The sequence below is a fragment of the Scyliorhinus torazame genome, chromosome 5, assembly GCF_047496885.1.
Source record: "Scyliorhinus torazame isolate Kashiwa2021f chromosome 5, sScyTor2.1, whole genome shotgun sequence".
Taxonomy (NCBI): Eukaryota; Metazoa; Chordata; class Chondrichthyes; order Carcharhiniformes; family Scyliorhinidae; genus Scyliorhinus; species Scyliorhinus torazame.
In genome coordinates, this window is record NC_092711.1 from 178,888,924 (window position 1) to 178,911,021 (window position 22,098).

The window sequence follows — 22,098 nt, forward strand, 5'->3', positions numbered from 1 at the left end:
CAGTCTACCTTTTCAACTACTCAGCCATGAGGCCCCAGGTAATTTAAACTGGGGGTCTTAAGAGCTACACTAGATCATTTCGCTTTTAGTACAAAGGATAATATAGTCACGGCTCCTAATTTACAGAATGTTTCATAATACTTCCTACAGAAAGATTACAATACAAATTATATTTGAGGTTATACAAAGTGAGTTCGTAATACAAGTGTGTAGCCATAATCACAATTTATAAAGGTTATACAGAGTGAATGCACAATATAAGTGTATGGCATTAGTCACAGTTTATGTGACATTCTACACCACTCTCCATATATCTTTAGTCAATACATTGTGTTGAATAATAACAAAGGCAGCATTTGACAAGAGTATGACATCAAGGAGACCTAGCTAAACTGGAGTCAAGGAGAATCCGGGTTGGAGTCATACCTGGCACAAAGGAAGATGGTTGCGGTGGCTGGAGAACATACATCTCAGCTCCAGGACATCAGTGCAGGAGTTCCTCAGGATAGTGTCTTAAGCCCAACCATCTTCAGCTGCTTCATCAATGACCTCCCTTCCATCATAAGGTCAGAAGTGGGGATGTTCATAGATGACAGCACGATGTTCAGCACCATTCGGAGATAATGAAGCAGTCCATGTCCAAATGCAAGACCTGGGCAATATCCAGGTTTGGGCTGACAAGTGGCAAGTTATGTTCAAGCCACACGAGTGTCAAACAATAACTATCTCCTACAAGAGAGGATCTAACCACCGCTCCTTGACATGCAATGGCATTACTCTCGCTGAATCCCCCATAATCAACATCCTGGGGGTTACCATTGATCAGAAACGGAACTGGACTAGCCACATTAATACTGTGGCTACCAGGGCAGGTCAAAGACTAGGAATCCACGGTGAGTAACTCACGTCCTGACACCCCAAAGTCTGTCCACCATCTACAAGGCACAAGTCGGGAGTGTAATGGAATATTCTCCACTTGCCTGGATGAGTGCAGCTCCAACAACACTCGAGAAGCTCAACACCATCCAGGTCTGTTTGATTGCTCCCCCTTCCACAAAATTCAAGCCGTCATCACCGATGGACAGTGGCAGCCGTATGTACCATCTACAAGATGCACTGCAGGAATTTACCAAGGTTCCTTAGACAACGCCTTCCAAACCCACGGCCACTACCATCTCAAAGGACAAGAGCAGCAGATATCTGGGAACCCCACCACATGGAGCCTCACTCACCATCCTGACTTGGAAATATAATCGGTGTTCCTTCACTGTCGCTGGGGCAAAATCATAGAACTCCCTCCATAACAGCACAGAGGGTGTACGTACACCTCAGGGACTGCAGTGGTGCAAGAAGGCAGCTCACCAGCATCTTCTGAAGGGCAACCAGAGGTGAGCAATAAATGCCCACCCATGTAAATTAATTTTTTTTAAATGTAAAAACTTGTATTATTTCAAATTAATCACATTTTGTGACAAAGTTTAGTCTAATACAAAGTTAAATGTAATAATTTCTTTGTAACACGATTTAAAAATAAATTTAGAGTGCCCAATTAATTTTTTCCAATAAAGGGGCAATTTTGTCTGGCCAATCCACCTACCCTGCACATCTTTGGATTGTAGGGGTGAAACCCACAAAGTCAGGGGAAAAATGTGCAAACTCCACACAGAGTGACCCAGGGCCGGGATCGAACCCGGGTCCTTGGCGCAGTAGGCAGCAGGGCTAACCACTGTGCCACCATGCACCACAGTCCTCTGTTAACTTTTTCTCCTGCTGGTTACAAATGCGGAACAGTCCAGTTGCCTTGACAATCCTGTGATGATTGTACTTTGTTAGCCTGGTCTCAAGCCTTCAATCAATAGTTATCACAACCAGTATTTAGTTTTAAAGAAGGCCTAATTCAGCTAGGCCATTCTGACAAATGCTGAAGTGTTGGTTGAGAGCCACAAGTTTCAACTTCCCATTTGAGCCTCGGGCACCTTTCTGTCTCTATTGGTCGTGTCAATGACAGCCAGGTGACGGAGCTGAGGCTGAATTTAGCTGAGAATAACGGGGCCTGTGCCCCAGTTAGGAAACTGCCATGGGCGTCGCACGAAATAGAGAGACAGGAAGGTGCTGGAGGACTGGGAAAGGGCCTCCAACCAATTGTTATATCGGTCACTCAGAGCTAAAGAGAAACCCGTCTCTTTAAATACATATACAGGGAAGAGGCTACAATGAAATCTTTCCCTTTTCACCTGCACAAAAGCAAGAGGCTCAGATTAATAGACTGCAGGAGTCCATTCGGCCCATCGTCCTGTTATCTCTTTGAAAGGACCCTGATTCATCCAACCGCTCTACCCTTTCCCCACAGCCCTGTAAATTCTTCTCTTTTGAGTATTTACTCTTTGGAAAGATACTATAGAATCTGCTTTCAGACAGATCAGAACAACTCGCTGTGTCAAAAAGTAAAATCTCATCTCCCCTCTGGCTCCTTTGCCAATTCTTTTCGAGGGACTCACTTTCTGTTAAAGAGCCTGTCAACCCCTCTCACCCACTTTCCCTAAAGTGCATCAATCTAATCATGAAAAGTCCAGAAAAATCAAATGTTATCAATGAAACAGAACATGGTTATAAAAACAATAGAAAATGACTTGAGGATCAAAGACAACCAGAGTAAAAGATGTTCACAATGTTCTGGACCCAAATGGTTTCTCATTAATTCATCTGTAGCCTGTTCCCTGCCCTCTTTGTGGAACACCTCCGCTCAGTCCACAAGCATGACCCTGACCTTCCTCTTGCTGCCATTAGAATTCACCACCTTGATCTCAGGCTCACATTTCTGTCCTCGGCCTGCTGCAATGTTCTGGAAAAGACCAACACAAGCTGGACCAACAGCCCCTCACCTTCCCATGAGGCACTTTACAGCCTTCTGGACTCAACATTGAGTTCAACAACCTCACACCCTGAACTCTCTCCTCCATTTTGATTCGTTTTTTTTGCCGAGTGCCAGTCTGCATCTTGTTTTCATGTTTTTTGCTTCCAGACAGAGCTGTCCTTTATTCTGCCATTAACACTTACTCTGGACCAATGCTTTGTTTCTTTACCACAACCATTACCTCTCCCTTTGCCTGTAGTTCCAGGACATTTTTGTCATTTAATCTCACCCACCCTCTAAGCAATCCCTGACTTTCCCTTTTGTTCTACCTGACCCTCCCCCTTTCTCACCAGCATCAAACCCATCACATTTCTCCCTCTCTTTCGTTCTGAAGTAGAGTTACATTGGACATGAAACGTTAACTCTGTTTTTCTCTCTCCACCTACCTGTGTTTTTCCAGTTCTTTCTGTATTTATTTTAGATCTACCTGCAGTGGTAGAAAAAACATTTACTATCCAGGATAAAATAAATGTCCTTCATCAGCTTTTGTGTATTATTTCAGTGGAAATGGGCTCTCCCAGGCTCAAAGAGCATCAGCCCACTGGAAGCAAAGTCATGAGACAGGCCAGTCCAGCAGAAAGAAACTCTCCGACCCTCCCACTTCACCAAGTGTCAGAATAAACATGGTTCAGTCCTGGATGTGATTAACAGCAGCAATAACAGAAGAATCCAACCCCTGGAATCCCTTGTGAACTTGCTGGTGTTGCAGCAGGATGGATGAATCAATGAAACCCATCCCACACTCAGTGCAGGTGAATGGCTTCTCCCCAGTGTGAAGTTGCTGATGTCTCGACAGGTGGGATGACCGAGTGAATGCCTTCCCACACACATTGCAGGTGAACGGCCTCTCCCCGGTGTGAACCCGCTGGTGTACGTGCAGTGCAGATGACGTTCTAAACCTCTTTGTGCAGTGCGAGCAGCTGAATGGTCTCTCTCCAGTATGAACTCGTTGGTGTTTCCGCAGGTTGGATGATGTTATAAACCTCTTTGTGCAGTGAGAGCAGCTGAACGGTCTCTCCTCAGTGTGAGTGCGCTGGTGGTCCATCAGTTCTCGAGAGCTTTTGAAGCCTTTCCCACAGTCAGAGCATTTAAAGGGTCTCTCGTTGGTGTGAGTAAGATTATGGCTCAGCAGGTTGGATAACCGAGCAAATCCCTTCCCACACTCAGTGCAGGTGAACGGTCTCTCCCCAGTGTGAACTCGCTGGTGTGTCCGCAGCTTGGACAACTGAGTGAATCCTTTCCCACACTGAGAGCATGAGAACGGCCTCTCTCTGGTATGAACTAGCTCGTGTGTCCGCAGTTGGGATGAATCACTGAATCCCTTCCCACACACTGAGCAGATAAATGGCCTCTCCCCAGTGTGAATGCGTCGATGAATCTCCAGCTGAGACGGCCATCTGAATCCCTTCCCACAGTCCCCACATTTCCATGGTTTCTCCATGTGCTGGTGGCCTTGTGTTTCTCCAAGTTAGACAATAGGCTGAAACCTTGTCCACACACAGAACACGTGTACGATCTCTCCCCGCTGTGAATGGTGCAATGTTTTTTTCAGGCTGTGTAACACACACTCGGGTGTGTGCGTCTCGGTGCTTTTCCAGTCACACTGATATTTAAAGACTTCCAAAGTAGACGGAAGAGAGGAACATTTCCTCTTCTAGATTTAAAGGCAATAATAGTCTCGTCCCGGTAAACTGATCGACGCTATCAGATGTTGACGTGACATCGATATTACCGTCTTCAAATCCTCACCTTCAGATATTCTGTAAAACCAATTTGCAAAATTCACCACCAGCACAGGATAGAAATTTAGAACTCTCGTTCCCCAAAAGCTGTAAATCTCCGTCCCACACCCTCCCTCCATTCTCACTCTGCTGTATCTAATATTCACCCTACCAATTCTCCTGAAGGTGCTGATTCAGGCGGATTGACAGATCCATGCTCACTGCTTCCTGTCCTGGACACAGAGACCTGAAAATCTTCATGCAGGCTGCCAGCCCAACGTAAACATATCCATATTACTGGACTCAAAATGTGCTTAATGGATAGGATTGTTTCAGTTGGTTAAGATAACATGGGGTTATGACGGGTAATGAACTTGCTGCCCATGAGGGTACTCAAGCAGAGATAATCAATGATTTCTAACTGAAATTGGATGCCCGCTGCAGGGTTACAGAAAGGGACCCACTCAAAACTGACAGAATTGCTCGACGGAGAGTCAGCATCAACTCAAATTCTCCAATGGACTCTTTTTCTGTATCAATGACTCTGTGGCTGGAAATATATAACGTAGCTACAGGGCCATATTACAAAACTAGAAATAATAATACATTCATTTTATTACAGAACCATAAATAATGTATTTATTACGTACCATATACCAACACTGGACATTTCTCTGTCAGATATTAATTTACTGTCCCTTAAATGTGAGCCATCGCCTGGGGAAAGCAGCCCTTTAATTGTGAACATTGGGAAAGAGACCATCCTTTTAGCCAGACAAATAAATGTGTCAAGCTGAGGGAGCAAAGGATGTCAATGTCTTTAAGAGAGAGAGAGAGACCTGGGCCAAGCTTTCCAGAGTCTGCACCCTCCCTGGATTCACTTCCTTTCCCTTCAGTTGCTGCAAGTGACCAATTGAAGGTGAGAATGAGAAAAGAAATGGAAAGGGGAGAAAATAAAGTGTTTTACTCACAGGTGTTGGAGACAGGAGGAGGTTTAACCGCGCCGATTTCACACAAAGCCCGCGCTCGGATTTGCTGGAGGACCAGAGTCCTTCCGGTCCTCCAAATCTTGCCATTGGTCAACAGCTCAGCAGGAAGGTCAGAGGGTGGGCTCTCCACTGCACATGCGCATTTTCCCTAATCCTTGGACATGCGCAGTTCCGGGCCGGGTGGGGGGGGGGGGGGGGTGGTGGGGAGAGATCACCGAGCGGCTTCTCGCTCGAGCCGGAGCCGTCAGCCTGAAAACCTTGTCTGTAGGGGGAGGAGCCATCGAGTCTGCGCGACGGGTCTGGGGGTTGGAAACAGGGAACGCCAGGACGGAAGAGGTTGATTCCTATTGGTGGATTCCCCGAGACGACACCACATACACCGGAAGGTTGCTGACCAATGAGAAGAGACGTAGAACCGGAAGGACTCGACCCCCGGCCAATCAGAGCTCGGGCTTTGTGTGAATGAAGATTGAGCTTCACACAGACTGAACCTTTCTCTTTCCTAATGTTCACAATTAAAGGGCTGCTTTCCCCAGGAAATGGCTGACATTTAAGGGGACAGTAAATTAATATCAGAGAAATGTCCAGTGTTATATGGTGCATATTAGATATATTATTGATTGGTTCTGCAATAAATTACATTTATTATTATTTCCAGTTGTGTAATATTGTGCCGTAGCTGCGTTATATATTTCCAGTCATCTCTTCCCTCAGAGGGTTGTTAGTCTCTGGATTTCTCTTCCACAGGGACCAGTGGAGGCCAGGGGTGGGGGTCACGGAATGACCAGCTATAACTCCCCGAACATCTGTCTCTACGCCTTCCACATTATAGCCTTCATTGAAACCCGTGAAAGGAAAAAAGTTACACTGCTCTTGTCGAAAGATGCTTTTGAATTGTGAGCAGAAATACCAGGACAATAAAGGGAACACCAGGACAATAAAGGGACTCTTAGAGATTTCCTATCTTCATTGTAAACTCCAATTTATGTGATCTTATCTTATTTGTAATGCTTAAACTTTGTGTCTGCACAAGTCAGAGCAAAAAAAGTAAGTGGGAAAAGATGAATTGCCTTGACAATTCGCATAATCAGTTGGGTGCAGGACCATACAGCTTTATGCATTTTGTGATGTTGCCAGAAAATACATTTTTCTTCACATTGCATCGGATGAGTTAGACAGATTTTTAATAAATTTTTGTGGTTTTTTTCCATTTTTTGTTATTTTTTAACCATTTTTCAAAAAAATGAATGCAACAGAGTAACAGAAAAATTGGTGGAACATGGTACAGAGCAGAACAAGAGATATTGGCAACATAAATACAAGCAACACATTGCAGAATTAATTTGAAGCAGGACATTTGAGGGACCAGGGCCTCTTAGATGAAATTGAACAACCTGGCAACAGGATAAAATAGTGAGTGGGGAAAGAGTGTCGGATTATATAAAAATGGAAGGATAACAATGCAAGTCACCCCCCCCCCCACACTAAAATATTACAAAACACTTAACAGCATAGTCGAATTTTTTAAAAAAAATTTCCTTAATATATTTTATTGAAATTTTTTTCCAAACAACAATTTTTCCCTCTTACAAAGCAAACAAAACAATAACAAAACAGAAATTTTTAACAATAAACAGGTAACAAAACCCCATTGTCTATTGACCTAAACGAAACTAACCCCCCCCCCCCCCTCCCCCTGGGTTGCTGCTGCTGGTCATCTGTCTTCCCTCTAACGTTCCCCTAGGTAGTCGAGAAATGGCTGCCACCGCCTGGTGAACCCTTGAGCCGATCCTCTCAGGGCAAACTTTATCTGCTCCAGTTTAATGAACCCCGCCATATCATTTACCCAGGCCTCCAGTCCGGGGGGGGGTTTCGCCTCCTTCCACATGAGTAGGATCCTGCGCCGGGCTACTAGGGACGCAAAGGCCACGACATCGGCCTCTTTCGCCTCCTGCACTCCCGGCTCTTCCGCAACTCCAAATAGAGCTAACCCCCAGCCTGGTTTGACCCGGGCCTTCACCACCTGCGAAATCACTCCCGTCACTCCCTTCCAATACCCTTCCAGTGCGGGGCACGCCCAAAACATATGTGCGTGGTTTGCCGGGCTCCCGCCACACCTCCCACATTTGTCCTCCACTCCAAAGAACCTGCTCAATCTTGCCCCCGTTATGTGTGCTCTATGTAGCACCTTAAATTGAATCAGGCTAAGCCTGGCGCATGAGGAAGAGGAATTTACCCTGCTTAGGGCATCAGCCCACATACCCTCCTCTATCTCCTCCCCTAATTCTTCTTCCCACTTTCCTTTTAGTTCGCCCACCGACTCCTCCCCCTCTTCCCTCATCTCTCTATAAATCTCTGACACCTTGCCCTCTCCGACCCACACCCCTGAAAGCACCCTGTCCTGTATTCCCTGCGTCGGGAGCAACAGAAATTCCCTCACCTGTTGTCTAGTAAACGCCCTCACCTGCATATATCGCAAGAAATTTCCCCGGGGCAACTTATACTTTTCCTCCAATGCTCCCAAGCTCGCAAAAGTCCCATCTATAAATAAATCTCCCACCTTCCTAATTCCCAACTGGTACCAGCTCTGAAATCCTCCATCCATTCTTCCTGGGGCGAACCTATGGTTGTTCCTGATAGGGGACCCCACCAGGGCTCCCCGCACCCCTCTCTGTCGCCTCCACTGTCCCCAGATATTCAGTGTTGCCGCCACCACTGGGTTCGTGGTAAACTTTTTAGGTGAGAACGGTAGCGGCGCCGTCACCAGCGCCTCTAAACTCGTCCCTTTACAGGACTTTCTCTCCAGTCTTTTCCACGCCGCTCCCTCACCCTCCATCATCCATCTACGTATCATTGCCACATTGGCGGCCCAATAGTAATCACCCAAGTTCGGTAGTGCCAGTCCTCCTCTGTCCCTACTACGCTGAAGGAACCCCCTCCTTACTCTCGGAACTTTCCCTGCCCACACGAAGCTCGTGATGCTCCTATCTATTTTATTAAAAAAGGTCTTGGTGATTAGTATAGGGAGACATTGAAATACAAATAAGAACCTCGGGAGGACCATCATCTTAATTGCTTGCACCCTGCCCGCCAGTGATAGAGGCTGCATGTCCCACCTCTTGAAGTCCTCCTTCATTTGTTCCACCAGCCGTGTCAGATTAAGTCTGTGCAAGGTTCCCCAGCTCCTAGCGATCTGAATCCCCAGGTATCGGAAGTTTCTTTCCACTTTCCTTAGCGGTAAGCCTTCTATCTCTCTACTCTGGTCCCCTGGATGTATCACAAATAATTCACTCTTCCCCATGTTTAGCCTATACCCCGAGAATTCCCCGAACCCCCTCAAAATTTGCATAACCTCTATCATCCCCCCCGCTGGGTCCGACACGTATAACAATAGGTCATCTGCGTATAACGAGACTCGGTGTTCTTCTCCCCCTCTAATCACCCCTCTCCATTTCCTGGAGTCTCTCAACGCCATGGCCAGAGGTTCAATTGCCAACGCGAACAACAATGGAGACAGCGGGCATCCCTGTCTTGTTCCCCTATATAATCGGAAATACTCCGATCTATGTCGACCTGTAACTACGCTTGCCGTTGGAGCCCCATAAAGAAGTCTAACCCAGCTAATAAACCCGTTCCCAAACCCAAACCTCCTTAACACTTCCCATAAATACTCCCACTCCACCCTATCAAATGCCTTCTCTGCGTCCATTGCCGCCACTATCTCTGCCTCCCCCTCCACTGGGGGCATCATTATCGCCCCTAATAGTCGTCGCATGTTAACATTCAGTTGTCTCCCTTTCACGAACCCTGTCTGGTCTTCATGCACCACCCCCGGGTCACAGTCCTCTATCCTCGATGCCAGCACCTTTGCTAGCAATTTGGCGTCCACGTTCAATAGTGAAATAAGTCTATAGGACCCGCACTGCAACGGATCTTTGTCCCTCTTCAAAATTAGCGATATCGTCGCCTCCGACATCGTCGGGGGTAGAGTCCCCCCTTCCCTGGCCTCATTGAACGTCCTCGCCATCAACGGGGCCAACAAGTCCACATATTTTCTGTAATATTCCACCGGGAACCCGTCTGGCCCCAGGGCCTTCCCTGCTTGCATGCTTCCCAGTCCCTTAATAACCTCGTCCACCTCAATCGGCGCCCCCAGGCCTGCCACCTCCTGCTCCTCCACTTTCGGGAACCTCAATTGGTCCAGGAACTGCCGCATCCCCTCCTCTCCCTCTGGGGGTTGAGACCTATACAGTTCCTCATAGAAGGTCTTGAACACCTCATTTATCTTTCCTGCCCTTCGCACCGTGTCTCCCCTTTCGTCTCTAATTCCTCCTATCTCCCTCGCTGCTGCCCTCTTTCGCAATTGATGCGCCAACAGGCGACTAGCCTTTTCCCCATATTCATACCTCCTCCCCTGTGCCTTCCTCCACAGTACCTCCGCCTTTCTGGTAGTCAGAAGGTCAAACTCCGTCTGGAGTCGTCTCCTCTCCCTGTACAATTCCTCCTCCGGGGTCTCTGCAAATTCCCTGTCCACCCTTAAAATCTCCCCCAGTAATCTTTCCCTTTCCTTGGCCTCTGTTTTCCTTTTGTGGGCCCCAATAGAGATCAGCTCTCCTCTGACCACCGCTTTTAATGCTTCCCAGACCACTCCCACAGGGACCTCGCCATCGTCATTGACCTCCAGGTATCTCTCAATACACCCCCGCACTCTTCCACACACTCCCTCATCCGCCATCAGTCCCACATCTAATCGCCAGAGTGTTCTCTGCTCCCTGTCCTCTCCTACTTCCAGGTCCACCCAATGTGGGGCATGATCCGAAACCGCTATGGCTGAGTACTCAGCTTCTTCCACCCTAGAGATCAAAGACCTTCCCAACACAAAAAAATCTATCCGGGAGTACACTTTATGGACATGGGAGAAGAAGGAAAACTCCCTAGCCCTAGGTCTAAGAAATCGCAATGGATCCACTCCCCCATTTGGTCCATAAACCCCTTAAGTACCTTGGCCGCTGCCGGCCTTCTTCCGGTCCTTGAGCTGGATCTATCTAGCCCCGGGTCCAGCACCGTATTAAAGTCCCCTCCTAAAATCAAGTTTCCTGCCTCCAGGTCCGGTATACGCCCCAGCATCCGTCTCATGAATCCCGCATCGTCCCAATTTGGGGCATACACATTAACCAACACGACCTCCATTCCCTCCAGCCTACCACTCACCATTACATATCTACCTCCGCTATCTGCTACGATGTTCTTTGCTTCAAATGCTACCCGTTTCCCCACCAAAATGGCCACCCCTCTGTTCTTTGCGTCCAGTCCTGAGTGGAACACCTGTCCCACCCATCCTTTCCTTAGCCTAACTTGGTCCGCCACCTTTAGGTGCGTCTCTTGGAGCATAACCACGTCTGCCCTTAGTCCTTTCAAATGCGCGAGCACTCGGGCCCTTTTTATCGGTCCGTTCAGGCCTCTCACGTTCCACGTGATCAGCCTCACTAGGGGGCTACCTGCCCCCCTCCCGTGTCGACTAGCCATTACCTTCTCTAGGCCAGTCCCATATCCCGCCTCCGCGCTCCCGCTCGCTCCCCCAGCGTCGCACACCATCCCCGCCCACCCACTCTTTAGCCATTTCCTTTTGGATTTCTGTAGCAGCAACCGAGCTCCCCTTCCCTGTTTACTTCTCAATTAACTTCCACCGTAACATTAACAAAAACAATAAAAATAACATTTCCTGCAGCATCAGTCCCTCAGTTCCGGTCCAATTTCTCTTCTTTGATGAAGGACCATGCTTCCTCCGCCGTCTCGAAATAATGGTGTCTCTCTTGATACGTGACCCATAGTCTTGCCGGCTGCAGCATCCCAAACTTCACCTTCCTTTTATGCAACACCTCTTTGGCTCGGTTGAAGCTCGCCCTCCTTCTCGCCACCTCCGCACTCCAATCCTGGTATATCCGTACCACAGCATTCTCCCATCTGCTACTCCGCACCTTTTTAGCCCATCTCAGGACCTCTTCTCTGACCTTAAGGTGGTAAAATCGCACGATTATCGCCCTCGGTGGTTCTCCCGCTTTTGGTCTTCTCGCCGGAATCCGATTTGCCCCTCCACCTCCATGGGGCCCGCAGGGGCCTCAGCACCCATCAGTGAGCTCAGCATCTTACTTGCGTACTCTCCACAGTCCACTCCTTCCACACCCTCAGGGAGACCTAGTATCCGAAGGTTCTTCCTTCGCGCTCCATTTTCTAGGGCCTCGATCCTTTCAGTACACTTTTTATGAAGTGCCTCGTGCGTCTGTGTCTTAACCGCCAGGCCCAGGATCTCGTCCTCAATATCTGTCACCTTCTGCTCCACCACGCGGAGCTCAGTCTCCTGGGTCTTTAATGTCTCCTTGAGCCCCTCAATTGCCTGTAGCATCGGGGTCAGCACCTCCCTCTTCAGCAGCTCCACGCACCGTCTCACGATTTCATCCTGCTCAGGCCCCCATGTCGCCTGCGCTTTCTCCGCCGCCATCTTGTACTTCTCTCTTTCTGACCCTTTGGTTGACGATTCCTCGCGCTGCAGCCGCCGCCGCCGGTTTTTTCCTCCTTCGTTTGGGGGGGACTCCCTTCTCACACACCCCACACCGGGTTGCGTCGTCGAAAAATTCCCCGTTGGGGCTCTTAAAAGAGCCCGAAGGTCCGTCGGAGCTGGAGCCGCCGAAGCGTGCGGCTAGCTAGGCATCACCGCAACCGGAAGTCCCTTCAGTGGCCTTGATGAGATCTTTTCACAGTTGTTCCCTCTGCTGCTAGAATTCACCTTTGATACAGGCCCTCAGGTCAGCTTGCAGCTTTGAGCTTGCCCTTCCCCAGCCTGCATGCTGGAAGAGGCCCTGTTTATCCTGCAGTTGCAGCCAAATCTTTTACTGTTTCTGCCGTGTCTGGCAACCCAGAGACATACCCTTCCTGGGGGACACTGTCGGGGGAATGCTGCAGCCTTCTTCCCACACCGGGAAATGTCAAACAAATGCCGTGGGGGCCCTGTAAAAGAGCCCAAATGTCCGTTCCAAGCAGGAGCTGCCGAATATGCGACCTAGCTCTGCATAGCCGCACCCGGAAGTCTAGTCGAATTAAAATTAATAACATAATAAGATCATAAGACATAGGAGCGGAAGTAAGGCCATTCGGCCCATCGGGTCCACTCCACCATTCAATCGTGGCTGATTTCAACTCCATTTACCCGCTCTCTCTCCATAGCCCTTAATTCCTCGAGAAATCAAGAATTTATCAACTTCTGTCTTAAAGACACTCAACGTCCCGGCCTCCACCGCCCTCTGTGGCAATGAATTCCACAGACCCACCACTCTCTGGCTGAAGACATTTCTCCTCATCTCTGTTCTAAAGTGACTCCCTTTTATTCTAAGGCTGTGCCCCCGGGTCCTAGTCTCCCCTTGCTAATGGAAACAACTTCCCTACGTCCACCCTATCTAAGCCATTCATTATATTGTAAGTTTCTATTAGAACTCCCCTCAACCTCCTAAACTCCAATGAATATAATCCCAGGATCCTCAGACGTTCATCGTATGTTAGGCCTATCATTCCTGGGATCATCCGTGTGAATCTCCGCTGGACCCGCTCCAGTGCCAGTATGTCCTTCCTGAGGACATACTGGACATAATATAGATGACATAGAATTACTATAGTGCAGGGGGAGGCCATTCAGTCCATCGCATCTGCACTGGCCCTTGGATAGTGTTCCCTACATAAGCCCATGCCTTCACCCCATCCTCATAACCCGACCTAACCTTTTGGACACTAAGGGGCAATTTAGCGTGACCAATCCACTTAACCTGCACATCTTTGGACTGTGGGAAGAAACCTGTGCACCCGGAGGAAACACACAAAGACCCAGGAAGAATGTGCAAACTCCACACAGAGACAGCCACCGACGGCTGGAATCGAACCTGAGTTGAAGGCGCTGTGAGGCAGCAGTGCTAACCACTGTGCCCTACTCCCGGCCTAAGTTGAATTGAATTCACTCATGGAAAGCCCAGTTGGAGCAAGCCAGGCAAATTGGAATCTATGTATTTCAGATAGGGGACTCATACTTGACTGAATGCATCAGACTTAGAATGAAGTACATACATTAACAATTCCACAGGGAGACTTCTGGTGGCAGCCATGGGGTGAGCGGTCACACATTTGATGGCTCCCGCTCAAGGAGGTATTATTTTGGTCCTTTCCCCACCTGAAGGGCGAAGTTTTGATGGAAAGAGATTTAGGAGTACCTGGAGAAGGTGTAACTCCTCTGGCGTGGCTGGTGGGTGGATCTGCGAACTAGGAGTGGGACAAGAAGAAAGGAGAGGCTTCGTGGTGCGCCACAGTTACAAATAGCAGAGGGCAAAGGGCCTGTTCTGCCCGCCCAGTGGTCAACGGAGCAGTTGGTGGAATTTTTTTCCAGCAGAGGAAAAAGGACCTGACCAAAGTGGTGGAGCCGGTGAAAGCAGGTAATGAGAGAGCCTATTAGTGGCCAAGGTGGGGGTGATGCAGGAGACTCAGAAGAAGCTGAAGGAAATGGTGGAGGATCCGGAGAATCGCTCCAGAAGGCACAATTTGAGGATTGTGGGGATGCCCAAAGGCATCGAAGGTGCGGCAGCCGGCGCGGATGTGGCCAAAATGTAGAGCGATTGATGGGGAGGGGGCCTTTGGCCGGCCCCTGGAGGTCGACCGAGCGCACAGGACGCTGGTGCGGATGCCGCAAGCGGGCGAGCCCCCCAGCGGTTGCACCACTTTCTGGATAAAGAGAAGATTCTTCGGTGGGCGAGGTAGACGAGGAAGTGCACCTGGGAAGGGGACCGAGCTGCAGGTGTACCAAGACCTGGGTGCAGAACTGGTGAAGAGGAAGGCCGGGTCAATCGGGTCAAGGCTGCCCTCTTCAAGAAGAGGCTGAGGTTCGGCCTCTGAACCCCCTGATCAGGCTGGTCATGTGGAACATGAGGGATTGAATGGGCTCGTCAAATAATCAGGTGTGTTCGCGCACCTGAGGAGTCGGAAGGCGGAAGTGGCCTTTTTGCAGAAGATGCATTTAAAGATATGGGATCAGACGAAGTTGAGGGAAGGATGGGTGGGCCAGTTGTTCCACTCGGGACTGGACATGAAGATGTGGGGGATGGCGGTGTTGGCGAATAAGCGGGTGGCATTCGAGGGGGGGAGCATGATGGCAGATCGGGGGTGTGGGGGGGGGGGTGGTTCGTGATGGTGAGTGAGAAGCTAGAGGGGATGCCGGTGGTCTTGGTAAATTGCCCCAAATTGGGATGATGTAGATTTCATGAGACGGCTTCCAGGGAAGATTCCTGACCTGGACTCACACCGGTTGATCATGGGGGGCGGATTTTAATACGGTTACAGAGCCAAGCTTGGACTGGTCGACTCCGAGGTTGGGAAGGTGTCGGCAATGGCGAAGGAGCTAAAGAGTTTATGGAACACCTGGGATTGGAGGGGGGGGGGGTGGGGGGGGGGTACCTTTGGAGATTTGGGAGGTCAAGGAGGTTTTCCCATGTGCACCGGGTGTACCCCTGGATTGACTTTGTTCTGGTGGGCAGGACGTTGTGGGCAGAGGTGGTCGATTCGGAGCATTCGGCGATCGTGCGCTGCACTGGGTGGATTTACGAGTGGACCGGGGTGTGGGGTGTGGAGGAGAGAGGGGCTCAGCGCCCACAGCGGAAGCTGGATTATCATATCATAGAATTTACAGTGCAGAAGGAGGCCTTTTGGCCCATCGAGTCTGCACCGGCTCTTGGAAAGAGCACCCTACCCAAGGTCAACACTTCACCCTATCCTCATAACCCAGTAACCCCACCCAACACTAAGGGCAATTTTGGACACTATGGGCAATTTATCATGGCCAATCCACCTAACCTGCACATCTTTGGACTGTGGGAGGAAACCGGAGCACCCGGAGGAAACCCACGCACACACGGGGAGGATGTGCAGACTCCGCACAGACAGTGACCCAAGCCGGAATCGAACCTGGGACCCTGGAGCTGTGAAGCAATTGTGCTATCCACAATGCTACCGTGCTGCCGTGGAATGCGGGGCTGTTGGGGGAAGAGGAGGTGTGCGAGTGGGTGAGGGCCGCATTCGGGGGGGGTGTGAGGCACAATGACACGGGGAGGTCACAGCCGCCAAGCTGTGGGAGGCACTCAAGGCGGTGATTCGGGGGGGGGGGGAGTTTATTTCAATTCAAGATTATAGGGAGAAGGCGGAACGGGCAGAGGTGGCAAGGCTGGTGGAAGAGATTTGGAGGATGGACAGAAGACTTGAGATGGAGTTCACGGTTAGGGTCCACGGTGAAGGCGATGGGACAGCTGCGGAGGGCCACAAGCGCAGTATTTGAGTATGGTGGGAAGGCGAGTTGGATGCTGGCTCACCAGCTGAGGAAGCAGGAGGGGCAATTAAGCACCGAAGTGCTGGGGATGAAGATGACCCCCAGTCCAGGGGTCGCGATATTGATTTGATTTGATTTGATTTATTATTGTCACATGTATTAGTATACAGTGAAAAGTATTGTTTCTTGCATGCTGTACAAACAATGCATACCATACATAGGGAAGGTAGGAGAGACTGCAGAATATAATGTTACAGCTATAGCAAGGTGTAGAGAAAAGATCAACTTAATACAAATTAGGTCCATTCAAAAGTCTGATGGGAGTAGGGGAGAAGCTGTTCTTGAGTCGGTTGGCACGTGACCTCAAACTTTGGTATCTTTTTCCTGATGGAAGAAGGTGGAAGAGAGTGTGTCCGGGGTGAGTGGGGTCCTTAATTATGCTGGCTGCCTTTCCGAGGCAGCAGGAATTGTAGACAGAGTCAATGGATGGGAGGCTGGTTTGCGTGACGGATTGGGCTGCATTCATGACCTTTTGTAGTTTCCTGCGGTCTTGGGCAGAGCAGGATCCATACCAAGCTGTGATACAATCAGAAAGAATGCTTTCTATGGTGCATCTGTAGAAGTTGTTGAGAGTCGTAGTTGACATGCCAAATTTCCTTAGTCTTCTGAGAAAGTAGAGTCGTTGGTGGGATTTCTTAACTATAGTGTCGGCATTGGGGGACCAGGACAGGCTGTTGGTGATCTGTGCAGGCTGTTGGTGATATTTGGGGTGTCGGAAGAACCGGGAGTCCAGGGGGTGGTGAGAGGCTGATGCCTTGGCCTTTGTCTCCCTGATAGGCCGTAGACGGATCCTGCTCAGATGGAGGGACTCTGAGCCAATGAAAGCGAGGGTGTGGGTGAGTGACCTGTGGAATTCCTGAGGTCGGAGAAGGTCACGTTTGTCATGAGGCCGTGGGTTGATGAGTTCACTCGGTGGTGGAAGCCATTCATTTACTTCTTTAAGGAGGATTAAGGAATCAGCAAAAGGGAAAGTGGAGATAAGGGGGTTAAAATGAGGAAGGTAGGATGGGACCAGGGGGTGAGAGTGGGGAACAGGAGGAGAGTGGATGTTGGTTATTTATAATGTTGTATAATTTTGCTTCTGCTTCAGTTTGTTTCTTTATGAAAATGCCTGAATAAAATATTTAACAAAAACATAATTCCATGGGGGTGCATTCCATAATCAGCCTGTGCCAGTTTTGGATAGAGGGAGAATTGACTGGTCTGCTTCTACATCGAGCCAGAGGGATGTTGGGTCCATCCTCACCCAATCCCTTATGAACCTTCGATGAGAGGCCAATTGATAGAGCCCGATACTCCGGAGACCCAGCCCTCCCTTAGCTCCTGATCATTGGAGCTGAACAAACTTGACGCGAGGTTTCTTTTTGTTCCAGATAAACGTACTAATCATTCCATTAATTTCCCTAACGACTCTGGTCGACAGCAGGCAGCATCTGCAAAGGGTACAACAGTCTGGGCAACACATTCATTTCAAAGAACAAAGAACAATACAGCACAGGAACAGGCCCTTCAGCCCTCCAAGCCTGTACAGGTCATGATACCAACCTTTGCCCAAACCCTCAGCACTTCCTTGTGCCCTATCCCTCTATACCCATCCTATCCATGTGTTTGTCAAGATGCCTTTTTTTTCAAATTCAGAGTGCCCAATTATTTTTCCCCCCCCAATTAAGAGGCAATTTAACTTGACCAATCCACCTAACTTACACATCTTTGGGTTGTGGGGGTGAAACCCACGCAGGCACAAGATGCCTTTTGAACGCTGTTAATGTATCAGCTTCCACAACCTCCCCTGGCAACGCGTTCCAGGCACTCACTACCCTCTGTGTAATAAACCTGCCTCGCACATTGCCTCTAAACTTTGCCCCAGACCTTAAACCTATGCCCCCTGGTGACTGACCCCTCCACCTTGGGAAAGAGTGCCTGCCCATCCACTCTATCCATGCCCCTCATAATCTTGTAGACCTCTATCAGGTCACCCCTCAACCTCCGTCATTCTAATGAAACCAGTCCGAGTCTATTCAGCCTCTCCACATAGCTAACACTCTCCAGACCAGGCAATATCCTGGTAAACCTCCTCTGTCCCCTCTCCAAAGCCTCCACATCCTTCTGGTCGTGTGGCGACCAGAATTGTGCGCAATATTCCAAGTGCGGCCTTACCAAGATTCTATACAACTGTAGCATGACTTGCCAGTTTTTATACTCGATGCCCCATCCAATGAAGGCAAGCATTCCGTATGCTTTCTTGACTACCTTGTCCACTTGTGTTGCCACCTTCAAAGTTCTGTGGACCTGCCCAGATTTCTCTGACATTCTATGAAGGCGACCCTCCCTCGCCATGAAATCGGAAGAGCCGACCACCGGGCAAGGTCCCACCTAATAGTCACCATCAGCTGTGGGAAGTTGGCCCCATACAGCTGTCTGAAAGAGGGGGGTCATTGACATTCCCAGATATTTAAATCCCAGGGGGGCGGACCATCTGAAGGGGAAGTTAGCAAGAGGAGGGGGCTTACACCTCAACCCCTCCCCACCGGCATGGTCTCAGACTCAGTAAAATTGATCTTATAACCAGAGCAGGCGCTAAATCTATCCACTACTCCAATAATGGCCGGGACTGAAACACTGGGATCGACATCATCAGCAGCCCGTCATCTGCGCACACAGTGATCTTGTGCTGCCTCACCCCACCCCCCAGTCCCGATATCAGAGACTCCGATGAAATATCCTCTGGCAAGGGCTCAATGGCCAACGCAAACAGCAAGGGAGACAGAGGGCAGCCCAGTCTAGTCCCTCTCTGAAGCTCAAACTTCGACACCCTTAAACCATTGGTGAGCACCGCCGCTGCCGGTCTGTGATGTATCAATTGAATCCACTCAATATAATCCTCACCCAACCCGAAGCCTCACAGCGGATACACCAGATAATTCCACTCAACTCGAGCAAAAGCTTTCTCTGCATCGAAGGAGATCACCAGCCCATCCAATGCATATTTCTGAAAAGCCTGAATCACATTCAGCAACCTTCCAACGTTGTTACTGGAAACTCTTCCGCGTATAAACCCAGTCTGGTCCTCCCGCACGATTGTCGGAAGGATGTCCTCCAGCCTTATCGCCAAAACATAAGATCGCAGTTTCAAGTCAACATTCAAAAGAGAGATTGGGTGATGAGAGGCCCACTCCCCTGGGTCCTTGTCGTCCTTCAGAATCAAAGAGATATTAGACTCACGAAGAGTCGGTGGCAGCATCCCCGAGTCAAGAGAGTGACCATACATACCCACCAATGGGTCTAACAACAAATTCTTCGAACTTCATCGAAGCCTCGACGCTTCATTGCTGAAAAGTCCTGGAAGAAGGAACTCCTCACTCCCTCATGGAGCCAGGTCCCACCTCACCTTACCCGTCTCCAGGACCTTCTGGTGATCTTTCAAGTTGCGGAAGTGAATCATTACAGGCCTGGGATGAAAACTATCCCTCGGCCTCAAAGACAGGATCCGATGCCCTTTCTAATTGGAAACACCCAGGCTTCACATCCAGCTGGAGAAAACGTGGCAGCCGGTCCTCGAAGAACCTAACGGGAGCCTCACCCTCCACACCTTCTGGCAGGCCGACGACTCGGATGTTCTTTCTCTGACCCTCGGTTCTCCAAGTCCTCCAGGAGTCCCCCACGCCACCCAGCCGGTTTTCCAAGGATTGAGTTTTTGCCTCTGTCGAGGAGGCATCTTGGTTAACGTCCAGGATTCTCTCCTCCGGATCATTGAGCCTCTTCATGGTGTTTTGCAGCTCGGCCTCAGGAGCTCACAGATATTGAGTCAGCACAGGCAGCCTCTGGTCAATAACACGGAGAATGTCGGCAGTCAGCTTTTTCACCGCCTCCGAGTGAGTCCCGGAGAGCGCGGGGTCGAGAGATTTCCTGAGGGTCAGGCCACCATTTTTTGGGGGGAAAAATATTTTATTAAGGCATTTATATTATAATTTTAACAAGATAGCTAAATAACAAAATAAACAACCACACACCCAACCAACAACAAGACCCAGCCAACATGGCTTACATGAACAACACCCCAATCCCAATTCCCCACTAGCCTTTCCCCACCTTACCCAACTCCCCATGCTTCCCCTTTTCAACCCCCCCCCCCCCTCCTCCCCACTGCCGACAGCGTAATTTTCCCCAAAGAAGTCGATAAACGGCTGCCACCTCCGGGCAAACCCGAGCATCGAACCCCTCAGGGCGAACTTAATCTTCTCAAGCCAGGTAAACCCAGCCATGTCACTGACACACACCCACGACTTTGTGGGCTCCGAGTCACTCCGTGACAATAAAATCCGTCTCCGGGCTACCAGGGAGGCAAAGGTCAAGACGTCAACCTCTCTCGCCCTCCCCCCCGGACTCCCAGATCTTCTGACACACCACAAATCTCCAGCTCTGGACTCGGAACCACCCTTACCCTCAGGACCTCCGACATGACGTCAGAAAACAACTTCCAGAATCCCCAAAACATATGGACATGATTCACAGGCCCCCCGCACACCGCCCACCCATCCTCCACCCCTTCAAATAACCTGCTCATCCGGACCACAGACACATGCGACCTGTGGACCACTTCAGTTGTATTAGGCTAAGCCTGGCACATGACTAGGATGCATTGACTCGCCTCAGGGCATCCTCCTGAAGTAGGGTGCTCTTTCCAAGAGCCGGTGCAGACTCGATGGGCCAAATGGCCTCCTTCTGCACTGTAAATTCTATGCTTCTATGATCTCGCAGTCCCATGCTGCCTAGTAACAACTTTCATTGGATCATTGAATAGTCAATGTATGTAATCTATAATCACAATGATTGGATCATGTCCAGCCGAAATGGGCTGTTAACTGTTTATACAGAAAATGTATAACGTTATACAGAAAATGTATAACGGATGATACTTTCTTTTGTTCTGCGGAGAGAAGCCTGGCTTTGACCAAAGGTTTACTCCCTGCTGGCGTAATCAATGAACCTTTTGACTTTTGGAACACACTCGAGTGTGGAGTGATTCCTCCAAAATTCTTTCCCCACTAACTGTTTGGCGTAGTTGGCAGGATTCGGCGGTCTTTTGATGCCATCAAGAGTACTGGGTAAGTATCTTCACTTATACATAAGTTCTATGAAACTTATCTTGGGACTGGGTGGTGCTCAGCGACTGGCAAGTTATAAAAACCTGTGAACGGGGTATGACCAACAGTCAAACACTGGTAGGTAGTTTGTTAAGAGACATAGGCACTGTCGGGCATTGCTTAAAGTATTTGGGGATTTTAAAGTACTTAAGAGATTCTATCATAAGTTTTGTTACAAGTACTAATGACAGATTTGTGACCCAACATTTGGCTACAAGTAGCGCTGGAATAAAAGCGGACCTCTGAGAGTAGATTTCTAACGGTTTTGACCCCACCCAAGCCTGGCCAGTGAAAGAAAAGCAGGGCTCAAATGGCGACAGGAGTGGTTCCAAATGTGCCAGTTGGCAACCAGACCAAAAGCTTATCGATAAGATGATTAAATCCGATTTGAACGTTACTGAGTGGTGAGGTTTCCTGCAAGGGGGACGCCCAAATTCGCACAATGGTTAGATCTTTAATCAATGTTTAGATAAAAGCGACATGTCAAAAGGAATGATCAAATAAAACTAAATCCAAGCAGACAGGCCTCCCGTTCATTGAGGAATGGGGAGGGGAAGGTACAATGTTCCTTCCCTCCGCCCAGAAGTATTGCAAACTAATTGATAAAATGTGGAAGCGGGGTGGATTTCAATAGACACTCCGATGCACAGTAGAACATAGAATATAGAAAAATACAGCACAGAACAGGCCCTTCGGCCCACAATGTTGTGCCGAACCTTTGTCCTAGATTAATCATAGATTATCATTGAATTTACAGTGCAGAAGGAGGCCATTCGGCCCATTGAGTCTGCACCGGCTCTTGGAAAGAGCACCCTACCCAAAGTCAACACCTCCACCCAACACTAAGGGCAATTTTGGACACTAAGGGCAATTTATCATGGCCAATCCACCTAACCTGCACATCCTTGGACTGTGGGAG

The 22,098-nt window shown here is 49.3% G+C and overlaps 1 protein-coding gene across 1 annotated transcript in view; it reads right to left on the bottom strand.

Annotated features, from left to right (window-relative positions):
* LOC140418066 (uncharacterized) overlaps positions 1 to 22,098 on the bottom strand; it is a 182,863-nt gene that overhangs the window by 63,050 nt on the left and 97,715 nt on the right. The window contains 1 exon segment of the mRNA XM_072501493.1: positions 3,552 to 4,382. Coding sequence (XP_072357594.1) covers positions 3,552 to 4,382 — 831 coding nt within the window.